Below are 16,428 nucleotides of genomic sequence, written 5' to 3' on the forward strand. Positions count from 1 at the left end.
GGCTGAGGCGACGCGGGTGGAGGGGGCGGGAGGGAGGCGGGGAGACGGTTGTTGGGTTGGTGCCTGTGCTGGATCCTGGGCGGCCTGAGGGGTGCGGAGACTCTGGGGGAGGGAGACGGCAGCGGCATGGCGGCCGGGTGTAAGACGCCCGACCCTCCTCTTCCCTGTCTTCGCCGCCGCCGCCGCTGGAGTCACTGGGACCCTCTAGTCTGCGTGTGTTAGTTGTAAGCCCGCTGCCTTCCTGTCAGCCTTCCGCTCCGCCGGCCCTCCTTCCTTCCACCGCCGCAGCCAGCCCTAGGGTCGGCCGGCTGTGTAACACTCTCCCACCCCACCCACCAGCCCGCGGGCCAGCACCATGGAGGACGTGAAGCTGGAGTTCCCTTCCCTTCCACAGTGCAAGGAAGACGCCGAGGTGAGTCGCTCCTGTGGCTGCCACGCACAGGCCTCTCCCTGTGGCTCCGGCCGAGGGGCGACCCCAGTCCCCAACCGTCTTAGCCCCCACCTGCGCGGGCGCCCTGCCTCCTGAGGGCGTCCCGGGACCTCTGAGGCCGAGCAGTCGGCTCCAGTCCCCACTGAGTTCCTCGTCCTCTCCAGACCCCGCGGAGGGTCTGGTGTACTTACATTTGAGAAGAGGAAAAGCAATCCCTTAGTCCCTAGGCTTGGCATCCAGGACTGACCTGGAGTAAGGTTCCTCTTTTATTGTCAAAGTAACAAGAGAGCGAAGTTGGTTTAGTCTCCTTTTGAGGAATATCTGTGGTGTAAACGATTCACTTGTGGGACACATGGCCCCACATGTGGAATAGACTCGGCGCCTGAAGTTTGGAAGCGCGCCTTCGAAAAGTTTCCCCAAGTTTTTTGTTTGTTTTTAGACAAAGCTATGACCCGCACAATAAAGTGTCTCAAAGTTAGCTCATCTGAATCTGAGAACTCTTAATTAGAAATCTTGACCTTTGGAGGAAAATTAATATTGAAAGTAAAATTCTATATACCTTTTCTCCTGGTTTCTAATTTGTGGCTATTTTTACTCCACCTTAGATCCCTGCCTGCTGTTTCTACTCGGATTTTTTTTTCATCTGTTGCTAGTTTAACATTTTACGGCATTGCAGACTACTAAATTAGAATTTTCTGGAGGCTAAATTAACAAGACGAAGATACTCAGCTATACTTCAGTAGGATTAAGAAAGAAAATCTAACATCGCTAGTTAAAAATACCTTTAAAGTAGTTGGGAAAAATAAAGCCCTATTTTTAGGAGACCATTCAATTTATTCCGAATATTTATTCTATTGAATATCTTCATTTGAGGTTCGCTTTTTTTTTTTTTTTTTTTTTTTTTTTTTTTGAGACGGAGTCTTGCTCTGTCGCCAGGCTGGAGTGCAATGTGGCGCGATCTCGACTCACTGCAACCTCCGCCTTCCGGGTTCAAGCGATTCTCCTGCCTCAGCCTCCTGAGTAGCTGGAACTACAGGCGCGCACCACCACGCCCAGCTAATTTTTGTGTTTTTAGGGGAGACGGGTTTCACCATTTTGGCCAGGGTGGTCTCGATCTCCTGACCTTGTGATCCGCCCGCCTCGGCCTCCCAAAGTGCTGGAATTGCAGGTGTGAGCCACCGCGCCCGGCCTAGGTTCACATTTTTGTTTGGAGGGCTCTCTTGTGGTATTGATGCTGGACAATTACATTTGTTTTAAGAGTAGAGACTTTGTGACTATCACTGTTGCAAAATGGAGTGCAGTGGTGCGATCTCTGTTCACTGCAGTCTCGAACTCCCACGCTCAAGCCATCCCTTCACCTCAGCCTCTGGAGTAGCTGGGACCATGCCGGGCTAATTTTTATTTTCTTTTTCTTTTTGTAGCGATGGGGTTTTTCCTCAGGCTGGTCTCGAACCCTTGGCCTCAAGATCCTCCCGCCTTGTCCTCCAAAAGTGTTAGGATTACAGGTGTGAGCCACTGCACCTGGCCCAAGAATATACTCTTGGTTTTTTTTTGTTTTTTTGAGACAGAGTTTCACTCTTGTTGCCCCAGGCTGGAGTGCAGTGGCGCTATCTCGGCCCACCGCAGCCTCTGCCTCGGGTCCCAGTTCAAGCAGTTCTCCTGCCTAAGCCTCCTGAGTAGCTGGGATTACAGGCGCGCACCACCATGCCCAGGTTTTTGTTTTGTTTTGTTTTGTTTTTTTGAGAGGGAGTCTGGCTCTGTCGCCCAGGCTGGAGTGCAGTGGCGCTATCTGGGCTCACTGCAAGCTCTGCCTCCCGGGTTCACGCCATTCTCCCGCGTCAGCCTCCCGAGTAGCTGGGACTGCAGACACCCGCTACCACACCGGGCTAATTTTTTTGTATTTTTAGTAGAGACGGGGTTTCACCGTGTCGGCCAGGATGGTCTAAAACTCCTGACCTTGTGATCCGCCTGGCTTGGCCTCCCAAAGTGCAGGGATTACAGGCGTGAGCTACTGCGCCCGGCCAATATACAATTAGAAAACAGGAGGTCATATTTAGGCTAGTTATAAAAATGAATTTATGCTTAACATACAATAATGTGAATGAAGAGTATGCTTTTATTTATTTATTTATTTATTTTTTGAGACGGATTTTCACTCTTGTTGCCCCAGCTGGAATGCAGTGGTGCGATCTCCGCTCACTGCAACCTCCGCCTCCCAGGTTCAAAAGATTCTCCTGCCTCAGCCCCCTGAGTAGCTGGGATTACAGGCGCACGCCACCACGCCCGGCTAATTTTTGTACTTTTAGTAGAGACGGGGTTTCACCATGTTGGCCATGCTGGTCTGGAACGCCAGACCTCAAGTGAAAGGTCAACAAATCTTATTCAACGGTTTTTATAGAACTTCATCTCCATCCCCTCCCATTGAGGTGTGTGTGTGTGTGAGGCTGAGAGTTCAACCCTCTTGTCACATGGTCTTTCTGGTGACTGGCCCCACCCTAAATCACTTCATTAGCATAATCAGGTTTGATTAAAAATAGTGGCTCATAAATAACCAAAGACACTCCTATTAGAAAATTCCAAGAGTTTTAGGCGGACAGTGACAGGAACTGGAGAGAAAGACCGTGTATTTCATATTGTATCAAGGACGGAGGTAATGCTTAAAGCTAGTGGATAATGATGCAAGTATTGTCTGTTGAAAGCCAATTCATTCCATATTTCATAATATTGCATGTTTGGTATCTTTTGGTTGCAAGCAACAAAAACGAACTTAAGAAAAAGAAGAAGTAATTAAATCTGGCCGGGCGCGGTGGCTCACGCCTGTAATCCCAGCACTTTGGGAGGCCATGGCGGACGGATCACGAGGTCAGGAGATCAAGACCATCCTGGCTAACACGGTAAAACCCTGTCTCTACTAAAAAAATACAAAAAAAAAATTAGCCAGGTGTGGTGGCGGGCGCCTGTAGTCCCAGCTACTTGGGAGGCTGAGGCAGGAGAATGGCTTGAACCCGGGAGGCGGAGCTTGCAGTGAGCCGAGATCTAGCCACTGCACTCCAGCCTGGGAGACAGAGCGAGACTCCATCTCAAAAAAAAAAAAAAAAAAAAAGTAATTAAATCCAGAAGGGTAGTGGTGCAGCTAGTTTCAAGGATTTGACCAAACCCAGGTATTATAAAGCATCAGAACTGCCTTTGTCTCTCGTGAGTTCTTATCTCTACTTTCTCTCAGAGTCTCTGCTTTCTCTCTGGCTTCTCCAAGATGTGAAGCTTGGCCATCTGGGGTCACACCTTTATGAGCTTGGTTATTGAGGAATAAAACTGAACACTTCCAGCTTCTGTGTTTGAAATCTAGAGGAATCGCCCAATTTAGGTCACGTTCCCACACTTTGGATCAGTCACTGTAGCCAGGAACGGGCAGATAAAATGAGGGGCCCCATCTAGGTCATATCCCTAATTCCTTGGCTAGAGGAGTGAAGTTTATTGTTGGTAGCCCTCCCATCAAAACCATAGGAACATTTCCACAGGTAGAGAGTACTTTCTGGGCTGATAAAACTATACATAGGGGCCATATAAATAAACTATTAAATAGGAGCATATAGTTATTCATAATAAACTGACTAATAAAGCACTGTTAATTTTCTGATCTCCAGTGAGATAATGTAAAGTGTCAAATGGTCTTAAGTAGTTAGAGTGATCACCCAGCATTGTTTCTTTGACATAGGGAGCACTACCTGGAAAGCCAAATTACAGACCAAATTTAATAAAAACGGAATTCAAGCAGAGAGTTCAGTGAATGCTTTTAATGTTAATGTGATCAAGCTATGATAGTTTGATGATTCTGTCACCTCTACAAGAATATTACTTTCACGTTTCTTGAAATATTGGTATTCTTTGTATAGGACAGTGCTAACAAAAATTTAGTATAGATCAGTCAGTTTGCGAAAAGATTGTTACTTTTTTTGTTTAAAACTTTTTCATGGATTTCCATTGCTTTGAAGATGAAGTTTAAACCCTTGACATTATTTCCAGGGTCCTGTATGGTCTGGCATCTGCATACCTCTCTAACCTCATTATGAGCTACTCTTCTTCCTCCTTTCTCTGTAAGCCCTAGCCATATTTATCTTCTCTCAGTTCCTGGAATGCTTTAATTTCCACCCCCCACCCTCAGGGTCTTTATGTTTGCTATTTTCCCCTGCCTTGGCTGCCAGCACCTTCCTTACCCTCACCTAATTAACTGCTTACCCTTGGGTTAGATCCCACTTTAGGCAACATTTCTTCAGAGAAGCTTTTCCTGTTTGCCAGTTTCTCTAACTCCTTTCCTCGTCCTCTAGACTGGTTCAGTTCCCCAGGTACTATATAGCACTTGGTACTTTAACACTTACCTTTGTAACACTTACAATTTTTGGTCATTGTCTATTTTCCATTTAGACTGAACCTTTCATAAGAGAGCTTAGATATTAGGAAGAAGGAGCAGCTGATAGTACCAATTTTTAAACAAATTGGTTATAGCTGGGGCTATTGGTTTTATAATTTAAAAGTTAATGTTTTATCTTCTCTTGTGATAGAAAATGAAATATTTATTTCCATTGCAGTTGAGCAACTTTCCATGTTTCCCTTTCCATTTTTCTTGTGAATCCTGTAGTACAGGATCAAAGATAGGAATTACTTAACATACCTGGCTGAGGATTCCTTTTCTAGCTCCTTTATTTAGAATGGTGCTTTTTAACCCTTACTGTAGAGTAAGGAATTTTTTAAAAATACTGATGCCTGGACCCTACCAGCACCTATTGTAGTTTAATTTATCTGAATGAAGCTAGATGATTCTAATGTGCAGTCAGGTTTAAAAATTGCTGGTTTAGAAAATATCTTACTTGAGTACTCTTCTGCACCTCCAGTCCCTGCCCACCCTCTCTTTTTATTTGAGTGAAACATTTTCTTTTCTCCTTTGATTTAAGCAAAGATCAAGCTTGGTGTGGGAATTAAAGGAAAAGGACTTTGGAGGGATTTACCTACTTTTTGTAGGAGAGAAACTGCAATACTAACTTTTCTGTTTTGTGGAATGTCCCAGTGCAAGTCTGGTATTCTGATGTTTTTTTTCTTCCCCAAACTGTTGTCCCCCACCTCCAGCCTATGTACAATTTCTATTCTATTTTAGTATTGTGTATATAGGATTCGGCACTATCCTCAAACGTATGAACATATCCCCTGTGGATAAGGGGGGACTACTGTATTTGTAAAAGTTCGTATGTCATATTTCAATCCATATAAGAATTATTTTATCTAGTGGTTACAGTCTGTATCCTTCATTGATGTGTTTATTTGAGGGTCTTTGAACATTTTTGTAACTTTGTTTTCTATCCACAATGCAGTTTTATAGATCATTTTTATGGGAAGGAAGGAGATAATTCTGAAGGGTGTTTTAACATGTGGTACCTTCTAGCTCATGTTGATTGAAAGATTTTCAATTGTGAATTAATTTTTCTCAGAATCATGGTGTGTTTCACAATAGAGGGTTATTTTGGTTTATCTGGCTTACCTTGGTTTGGTTAATGTGGTTGAACTGCTTGGCTACTCATAAGGTTTGGGAAATTGATTTCTACTAATTAATTACAATAGTAGCTTAAAATAGATCATTGGTGGTGATATGGAGATGCCTCCATTAATACCACGGTCTCTAAAATGATAGATTTCAGGAGTAGTGTGAACAGGCTGAGATTAAGTGTGATAGCGGCAAGACTTGTTTATTAGACACGTGTTCAGACAGATGGATATGTGGTAGAAGAAGACTATGAGCATTCAGACTTAAAATCTTCATTAGTAGAATCCATAGACAGGCAGGGTTTTTTTTTGTTTTGTTTTTTTGTTTTTTTTTTAACAGGTTGGAGTGCCGTGGCAGGATCTCGGCCCACTGCAAGCTCCGCCTCCCGGGTTCACGCCGTTCTCCTGCCTCAGCCTCCCGAGTAGCTGGGACTACAGGCGCCCGCCACCATGCCTGGCTAATTTTCTGTATTTTTAGTAGAGACGGGGTGTCACCGTGTTAGCCAGGATGGTCTTGATCTCCTGACCCTGTGATCTGCCCGCCTCGGCCTCCCAAAGTGCTGGGATTACAGGCGTGAGCCACTGCGCCCAGCCGGCAGGCAGGTTTAAGGTTTGTTCTGTAGGTGGTAATCTGGGTTAGGGCAGCAAAGAAGGTGGATTCTGAGATCAGCATCTGATGATAACACCAGGAATAGTTCCAAATGAACTTTTCTGTGAGAGAAAGCTTTCTAGGTTTCAAAGGATCCATACCTATTGCAGTAATTACTGATGTTCTCTGAAGAAGGCTTCTTATCTGTCCTGTGACTAGGAATAATTTTTCATTCTCTCCTACTATACAGCTTGCTTTTCCCCCCTTATAATATCTTCCATATATATATCTCAAGAGAGTCTTTCATGTTGTATTACATATAACCTTATGGAAAGCTCAAAATTTCTTTGAAGCCCCTTGTTTTGCTAAAAGATTCAGGTAAATTTTGCATTCTATCCCATATGTGCCTGTTTGTTTTAATATAAAAATTGTTTAAATTAGTAACCAGTGAAAATACTGTTTCTCCCTAAATAATTTTTTTGATAAAATTGATACTTCAGTGGTTTTGAGTGTCTTTTGGCATATTGCCAAACGAAGGTGTTGAGGAAATGCCACTCCAAAATATGACACCTTAGTATATTGATTACTTTAAGTTGGAAGTACTTGCAAAGTAGCAAATGCAAAGAAAGACTTTCTCTGAACTCCTGTTACCTACCTAAGGACAGATCCTCCAAAAGAAGCTCAATTTGCTCCTAGGGAGTTTGATCAACCAGGGAAGATTATCTCTTATCACCGGAGAGGAAAGTAAAAGTCAGCACTACACCCAGACAAACTGAAACAAAGTATCATCTATTATTATTCTAAGGGCCCATTTATCTTTCTCCAGAATTATTCTTCTGAATTGCCTGTATACCCCTACCCCCATCCTATATAAACGGTATATAAACTCCTAAATATCACTGTTTTTTTTGTGTGTGTACACTTTTCTTTCCTGTGATACCCCCATGCACATAATAAATTTGTATACCTTTTCTCCTTTTAGTTTATTTCATAGACTGGTTTTAAGTATCACGGATTTTGTTTGTTTGTTTGTTTTTGGTATACACTTTTTAAAAATATCACTGGTTTTTTTTTTTTTGGTATACACTTTTCTTTCCTGTGATACTCCCTTACACATAATAAATTTGTATACCTTTTCTCCATTTATTTCATAGACTGTTATCGAATCCGGACGGTAGAGGGAAAGTCTTCCTTCCCTTATACAAGTATTTCCCAGAATATATGTACACCATTCCTTGATATGTGTTGCCCTATTTTTTTTTCTTTAATTACACAAAATTTAGTGATTTCACTTTAGATAAATTCAAAAGTACACATTTCTTTAATTGATGTTCTTCTTTCTCACAGCTCTGACAAGTTGCTTCAGGAAGATAAGGCTGGCTGTTAGACTACTTGAGAATCTTTTAAAAAGAAAAAAGTCAATAGCATTTAGTGCAGTAGATCTCTGAAATGCATCTATTTTGTGCTTACTCTGTGTCAGGCACTGTGCTTATCATTAGGAGTACTATGACTAAAAAGAGTCTTTGGCCTAAAGTCTTTAAAAACTGTTTTCTTTTTCCTTTCTTTTTTTTTTTTTTTTTTTTCCTTGAGATAGGATCTGTCTCTGTTACCCAAGCTGGAGTGCAATGGCACTATCATGACTCACTGCAGCCTCGACCTCCCAAGCCCAAGTGATCTTCCTGCCTCAGCCTCCCAAGTAGCTAGGACCTCAGTCATGCACCACCACCGCACCTGGCTAATTTTTTAATTTTTATAGAGATGAGGTCTCCCTATGTTGCCCAGGCTGGTCTTGAACTCGGGCTCAAGCCATCCTCCTGCCCCAGCCTTCCAAAGGGCTGGGATTACAGGTGAGAGCTACCATACCTGGCTAAAAAAAATCGTATATAAAAAGATTACCATAACACATTGGTAAGTTAAAGAATCTAGGCCGGGCGTGGTGGCTTATGCCTGTAATCCCAGCACTTTGAGAGGCCGAGGCAGGTGGATCATGAGGTCAGGAGTTCAAGACCAGCCTGGCCACTACTAAAAATACAAAAATTAGCCGGGTTTGGTGGTGGGTGCTTGTGATCCCAGCTACTCGGGAGGCTGAGGCAGATAATTGCTTGAACCCGGGAAGCAGAGGTTGCAGTGAGCCGAGATCGTGCCACTGCATTGCACTCCAGCCTGGGCGACAGAGCGAGACTCCGTCTCAAAAAAAAAAAAAAGGAAAGTATCTAGTAAACAATTACGTTTCCCTCATTGCTGGCTTAGAAATTACATGCTTTATTTCTATTCTGTTAATATCCATAAATTAATCATTATTTTATGCAGCCAATATTTGTTTAATTGTAACTATATGTTTGCCGTAAAGTTCATTCTTATGTTGAAAGACTGTATAGTATATTGATTAAGAGAATGAACTCTGGATTCAGACTATCTGGATCCAAAATCAAGTTACTTAGGTTCTCTATGACTAAAATAGACAATGATAGTATCCCTTCTTCAAAGAACATCTTAACTTTTTTTCTTTAAAGATATTTTTCTGAGCATATATTCTTAATTAACAGTTATTTTTGTTCTGCCACTATGAATGAATTATTCGTGTCCTCTGGCTTCTGTTCATGCAATTGAGAAGTCAGTGTCCATCTGATTGTCCTTCCTTTGTATGTAATCTGTCTTTTGTCTAGTTGATCTTTTTTAATAAAGGGAAACTTTATATAGTGTAACGTACAAATAATAAGTGTACAATTCATTGAGTTTTTTTTTTTGTTTTTTTTTTTTTTTTTTTTGAGGCAGAGTCTCGCTCTGTCGCCCAGGCTGGAGTGCAGTGGCGCCATCTCGGCTCACTGCAAGCTCCGCCTCCCGGGCTCACGCCATTCTCCTGCCTCAGCCTCCCGAGTAGCTGGGACTACAGGCGCCCGCCACGACGCCCAGCTAATTTTTTTGTATTTTTTAGTAGAGACGGAGTTTCACCGTGTTAGCCAGGATGGTCTCGATCTCCTGACCTTGTGATCTGCCCGCCTCGGCCTCCCAAAGTGCTGGGATTACAGGCGTGAGCCACCGCGCCCGACCGAGTTTTGATAAACATACACTAATGTAATCCACCCCATCAAGATGCAAGAATATTCTATTAGCATAGGAGGTTACATCTATTTCCAGGCATTTCCTCTCCCATTCCACAATAGGAAACCAGATTTCTATCAACATAGATTAGTTTTCCTTGCTCTTGAACTTGATACAAATGGAATCATGCAAATGGACTCTTTTGTGTGTGGCTTTCTTCACTGAGCATAATGTCAATGAAATTCATCCATGTTGTTGTGTTTATGAGTACTTCATAGACTTTTATCCCTGAGTACTATTCCTATGTATGAAGAGACCATAGACATTTGAGTTCTTTGAGACTACAATAAATAAAGCTGCTATAAATATTCATGTACAAGTCTTTGTGTGGATATATGTTTTTATATATATATATGTATGTATTTTTTTTTGGTAAAGCCTAGGAGTGGAATGGCTAGATATTATAATTGGGTAGGTGTATGTTTACCATTTCATTTTACATTCCCACCAGCAATGTATGAGAGTCCCAGTTGCTCCACATCATCACCAGCATTTGGTGTTGTCAGTTTTTTTAACTTTAACCATTCTAGTGGTATGTAATGATATCTTTTGATTTTACTTTTGAGTTTCGTGTGTGTGTGTGTGAGAGAGAGATGGAGTCTCACTCTGTCACCCAGGCTGGAGTGCAGTGGTGCAATCTCGGCTCACTGCAACTTCTACCTCCCAGATTCAAGCAACTCCTGCCTCAGCCTCCCGGATAGCTGGGACTACAGGCGTGCCACCTCCATGCCTGGCTAATTTTTATATTTTTAGTAGAGACAGGGTTTCACTATGTTGCCCAAGCTGGTCTCTAACTTCTGGGCTCAAGTGATCCGCCTACCTCAGTCTCCCAAAGTGCTTGGTAATTTACAGGCGTAAGCCACCGCACTTGGCCTATTCACTGATTTTTAATTTCAATTATACTTCTTATTTCTACATATTCTGTGTTTTTAAAAATCAATTTCTTAGTCTTTGGTCATATTTTGATGCTCTAATTTCTTTAAATTTTTTATATTTTTCGTTATTGCTTATAATATCTGCAGTTTTATAAGTGTAACTCAGCTGTTTCTGCTTCCTGTGGTGGCTTATTTCCTGTTTTTAAATTAGTTTTTGATTGTGAGCTTGTTGGGACTTTATCTGTGTGAATTATTTCTGATCTAGGTTTAAGGTGTGTTTTTCTAGAGAATATGCATTTGCTTCTTCCAGGAATCCAGGGATGCAATCTACCCAGGACCACTTACATTAAATTCTCACTTGGCCTCACAAAAGTAATTGAATTCTAACCCCAAACTTAAGTGGATGCCATATTGTGGTTAGGAAGACCCTGCTCTACCACTACCAATACCTACTCAGAGCCAAAGCTAGGAAAGACAAGAGTACTCACTTCTGTGGGCTGAATTGAGTTTTTGTTTTTATTTCCTTCCCTAGTTTATCTTTCACTGAGGATGTTGCCTTTGGCAGTTGTAGCTTTTTGGTCTTGATCTGAGTTCGACTTTGAGCAGATCACAGACTTTGTCTTATGTTTACAAGTACATTTCCACTTAAAATAAGGCCATAGTGAAGATGTAGAACAACTAGAAGTCCCATACATTGCTGGTGGGAGTGTACAGTGGTTTTGGAAAACTTTTGGCAGTATCTAGTGAAGCCAAACATAGGCCTACCCTGTGTCAAAAGACAAAATTACAACAAATTTAGCTTAAAAATCTAACTGGCTTTTATTAGTGGTTCATAAATCAGGCAGTGTGTCATCAAAAGATTTAGAAAAGGCATTTCAGTGTGCTGAGCAGAGGAAGTTGAATTTATAGGCAAAATCTAGCTAAATAAAGCAGAAATGAAACAAAGTGGACTGGTCATTTCAAAGTTAGTTTCTTTATAGTGTTAAAACACAGGGGGCTTCCTTATGCTGGCTCGTGATAACTGGCCTCCTTCTGATTGATTGCTATGAATCTTTGGGGTTTTTTTTGTTTTTGTTTTTGTTTTTGTTTTTGTTTTTTTGAGATGGAGTTTCACTGTTGTTGACCAGGCTAGAGTGCAATGCCACGATCTCAGCTCACTGCAACCTCCGCTTCCAGGTTCAAGCGATTCTCCTGCCTCAGCCTCCCAAATAGCTGGGATTACAGACTCCCGCCACCATGCCCGGCTAATTTTTGTATTTTCAGTAGAAACGGAGTTTCACCATGTTGGCCAGGCTGGTCTCAAACTCCTGACCTCAGGTGATCCACCCGCCTCAGCCTCCCAAAGTGCTGGGATTACAGGTGTGAGCCACCGCGCCCGGCTTTTTGATTTTTTTAAACTGTCGTTACTTGGGGTTTATAGTCTACTACTATATTGCTGAGAACAGTTTTCAAGATTAAAAACAAAAATGTTTTCTGTTTCTCTTAGTTAAAAAAAAAAACCTGTCTCTCATTGTAGGATTATTATTCTCTCTTTTCATTATAGATGTATACCATTTCTACCTTCTGTGTTAATACTTTTCTGGGCCGGGGGCAGTGGCTCACTCCTGAAATCCCAGCACTTTGGGAGGCCGAGGCAGGCAGATCACGAGGTCAGGAGATCGAGACCATCTTGGCTAACACGGTGAAACCCCGTCTCCACTAAAAGCACACAAAAAAATTCTGGCGTGGTGGTGGATGCCTGTAGTCCCAGTTACTTGGGAGGCCAAGGCAGGAGAATGGCGTGAACCCGGGAGACGGAGCTTGCATTGAGCCGAGATCGTGCCACTGCACTCCAGCCTGGACGACAGTGCAAGACTCAGTCTCAAAAAAAAAAAAATTACTTTTCTGACTTGGAGAATCTGGGTGAAGGGTAAATGGAATTCCTTGTACTATTTTTGCAACTTTTCTATAATCCTAAAATTATTTCAAAATAAAAGGTTAAAAAAGTATTTTCCAGACTACTTCAGAAACCTAATTACTAGTAATAATTCTGAGTTTTAAGCAACCAACTTAGAAACTTTTGGAATGCAATCAACCCACTGACAAATGAGGACTATCTGTACTATAATTTTTTTTTTTAGACGGGGTCTCAGTCTGTCACTCAAGTTGGAGTGGTGGGGTGATCTCGGCTCATTGCAACCTCTGCCTCCCAGGCTCAAGCGATCTTCCCACCTCAGCCTCCTGTGTAGATGGGATTACAGGCAGGCTCCACCATGCCCAACTAATTTTTTTGTATTTTTAGTAGAGAAGGGGTTTCACCCTGTTTCCCAGGCTGGTCTCAAACTCCTGAGCTCAAGCAATCTTCCTGCCTTGGCATCCTAAAGTGCTGGGATTACAGGCATGAGCCACAGAGCCTGGCCTTTTAGTCTATTTCGATTCTTCATTTCAATTCACTATAATTACTTTTCTCTTTTTCTAACTTTTAAAATATTTTTTATCTTTTACCATTGACATTTTGTGTTGTTTTACAGCTTCTTTATATTGGTCTGCATTCCAAAGACAAAATGAAGTCTCTTATGTTTTGTGATATATGTTAAAATAATTGAACTAGACAAGAATGTTAGGCCCAAGTGAGATGAAGGAAAGGCTCTTTGATAAGCATTTGGCATTTTAGATCAGAGATGGCAAGTACGTATGACATAGCATTCTTCTTTTATCCATTTCAGATATTATTTGTGGATCAGACACTCTTCTTCCTGTCTTGGCCCACACAATGTTTTAGGTATCTACTGTCAGTTGATTAGAGTTGACATGAGAAACAAAAAAAATCTATTGGCATCTCTGACTTAGAAGATCAGTTTTGGGAGAATCTTCTGGAATATCTATTCTTTTCTTAAGTTTAATGAGTAATTTCATCCATTATATGAAGTAACATAATAATTCTGGAAGCCTAGTTATTTAAAGAATGCTTTAAGCTTTGTTTCTTGTCACTTCAATTTTCAGATGTTTGTGAAACCAAGTCTGCTATTGTAATAAAATGTTCTTAAAGTATAATGTAACTTTAAAAAATCTACATACTTGTATGTCACATCTTTAGCCTTTAATTGGGTGACTTTTTAAATGTTATCTGCTTTTATTCTTCTGTTTTCCTTCCCAGGAGTGGACCTACCCTATGAGACGAGAGATGCAGGTATGGCAACCTTTTCTTTGTTCAAACCAACCCATGTTATTATCATAATAAGAACCTTAGTTTATAGGATTTGAGACCTGCTGATTCATGATCTGTAGGTTCATCATTATGTATTTTAAATAATTACTTATTTTAAATATTTAAGGTTAATCTTGGATCTTAAAAAGATGAGAAATTAGATTAGAAAGAGGAACGTAGTAGTAGGTGTATGTGCTTAATGAGTCACTTTCTCTTGGTTTGTTTTTTTGTTTGTTTTTTTTTTTGAAACAGAATTTCACTCTTGTTGCCCAGGCTGGAGTGCAATGGCACAGATCTCGGCTCACCGCAACCTCCACCTCCCGGGTTCAAGCGATTCTCTTGCCTCAGCCTCCCGAGTAGCTGGGATTACAGGCATGCACCACCACGCCTGGCTAATTTTGTATTTTTAGTAGAGACGGGGTTTCTCCATGTTGGTCAGGCTGCTCTCACACTCCTGACCTCAGGTGATCCACCGACCTCAGGTGATACACCCACTTCGGTCTCCCAAAGTGTTGGGATTACAGGCATGAGCCACCACGCCTGACCAATGAGTCACTTTCTTTTTCCTCACGTGAAAAATTGGATACTTTCTTTGTATTCCTTTTGAAAGCAGTTTGCTTTCTCTGTCTAGAAAAGTTAGGGAGAGTTGACTGTACAACAAATAAGCATTGTTCATTCTGTGTCAGATTTTTAATCAACTTCCATAATTAAGTCTTTTAGAAGATCAAATTGAATACTTTCAGTTTGGAGTGAATTAAATGATAGCTAACCCTCATAGCAGTTCATTTTCTTTTGCATTTCATACCATTTACCGTCAAGTCTGTTTGCCCCAGGATTAAGCAGTATCTTGTTCCTGGGAATCCCATGACTTCTAAAAATCTGTTACTTTTCTCTCTTAATGAAAATTCACTTTGAAAAAATATGTGAGTACCTATGAGGCATTTTACTTGGTGCTATGAGGAATGCAAAGATGACTAAATGTAATTTCTGCCCACAAAAGCCTGGTGGGAGAAATCAGTTTTATTTACAAATAATTATGACTTATAGAACTGAACTATAAAGTTACTGTTAGTATCTAGGGTGTAATATATCCAGACTGAAAGCTTTCTATATTGAATTTACATAGAATAAATTTGAATTCAGCATCTGGAAGGTACATATTTAAATTGTTGAAATTTTGTCAACTGGCAAATATTTGAATCTGGAATTTTTATGTTACAGTAATAATTTGCTTCTATTAACTATAGATAATAGTTTTAGGTCGCGCACAGGAGTTCATATCTGTAATTCCAGCCGTTTGGGAGGCTGAGGCAGAAGGATCGCTTGAGCCCAGGAGTTCCTTATCAGCCTGGGCAACATAGTGAGACTTCGTCTCTATTTTTTAAAGAAAAAAAAAAAAGATTTAAAAAAAATAGATAATAGTTCCAATCTTGTTGTATCTTGTGCCGCTTTTGATTTGGCCAAATAAGGTTTGTCTTATTTATATAGTCTTATAGATTTAAATTGCTGATGGTAAATACCTCAAATTTTTTTTTTCTAGGAAATTTTACCTGGATTGTTCTTAGGCCCATATTCATCTGCTATGAAAAGCAAGGTATGAACTTTGTTAGATTCATCAAGAGAGACTTTTATTAACCAACTTTTCTTGGGTAAGTTTTTTAGTAATAAAGAGTTTTATTTTAGGGAGCATCCACAAATACTGTCTGTTAACAGTAATTGTCACTCTGGAGTGCCTTCCTCTTTCCCTATTTTACTAGACCAGTAGTTCTCAAGTGTTTCACCACAAATCACAGAGTTTTTGTTTTTTCCTCATGAAATTTGTATATTTGGAAGATTTACCAAATAACTGACCTTTAATAACTTATTTACTCTCTAAAATACTAGACATCTGTAATTGCTAATCATAGCTTCAGAACAATATGAGATATAGTTAAAGCCCAAAATAAGGAATTTCGATGTTTAGTTAAACCTTCCTTATCAAGGGTAAGACTGTGTGTGTTAACTGAAAGTGATTCACCTTAGTTCTGTTTTGCCAGCCAGACTTTAGAGAGCTGGTTGGTATCCCTGATCTGAAATTTGAAACTTTCTGAGCACCAGTATGTCACTCGAAGGAAATCCTCATTGGACTATTTCGGATTTCGGATTTTTGGATTAGGGATGCTCAATTATAAGTATAATGCAAATAGGCAAAACAAACAAACAAATCCAAACTCTGAAATATTTCTGGTCCCCGGCATTTTAGATAAGGGATATTCAATCTGTATAGATATTCTACATAGTCAAATTTTAATGGACTTACTCAGTTGCAGTTAAAATAGGTAGATCTCATTTTAATAAATATAGCAATGTTCTTGCCACTTCTAAAAGATTCCGTGTTACTAATTCTCTGTGAGTTACAACGTGGAACATGTCACAGATGTCTTTCCCCAATACTTTCCCTGTTCAGAAGTCAGTATGCTTAAATTGTGTTTGATATCTCCATAATTTAATTTGATGCTCTTAGGAATTTAACCGGTTTTAAAAGGTCATTGATTTTGAAACTGGAAGGTTTTTTTGACGGTTGATACATGACTAAGAGTAAACCTGGTCATCTTGATGATTTTTGCTTAGTTGGAAAGATAGGGAGTTAGTAAAAATAAGTACTAGGGAAAGGATAGGGCAGGTAACTATAGACATAGCTGTAATTTATTTTGTAAAAGACAGATGTAAACAA

The 16,428-nt window shown here is 40.6% G+C and overlaps 1 protein-coding gene across 1 annotated transcript in view; it reads left to right on the forward strand.

The window, feature by feature from the left end:
• STYX (serine/threonine/tyrosine interacting protein) overlaps positions 1–16,428 on the forward strand; it is a 43,897-nt gene continuing 27,469 nt past the window's right edge. Inside the window, exons 1-3 of the mRNA XM_054448634.2 lie at positions 1–412; positions 13,665–13,697; positions 15,256–15,309. Coding sequence (XP_054304609.1) covers positions 356–412; positions 13,665–13,697; positions 15,256–15,309 — 144 coding nt within the window. The 5' untranslated portion in view covers positions 1–355. The remainder of the gene's footprint in view (positions 413–13,664; positions 13,698–15,255; positions 15,310–16,428) is intronic.

The sequence above is a fragment of the Pongo pygmaeus genome, chromosome 15 (genome assembly GCF_028885625.2).
Source record: "Pongo pygmaeus isolate AG05252 chromosome 15, NHGRI_mPonPyg2-v2.0_pri, whole genome shotgun sequence".
Lineage (NCBI taxonomy): Eukaryota > Metazoa > Chordata > Mammalia > Primates > Hominidae > Pongo > Pongo pygmaeus.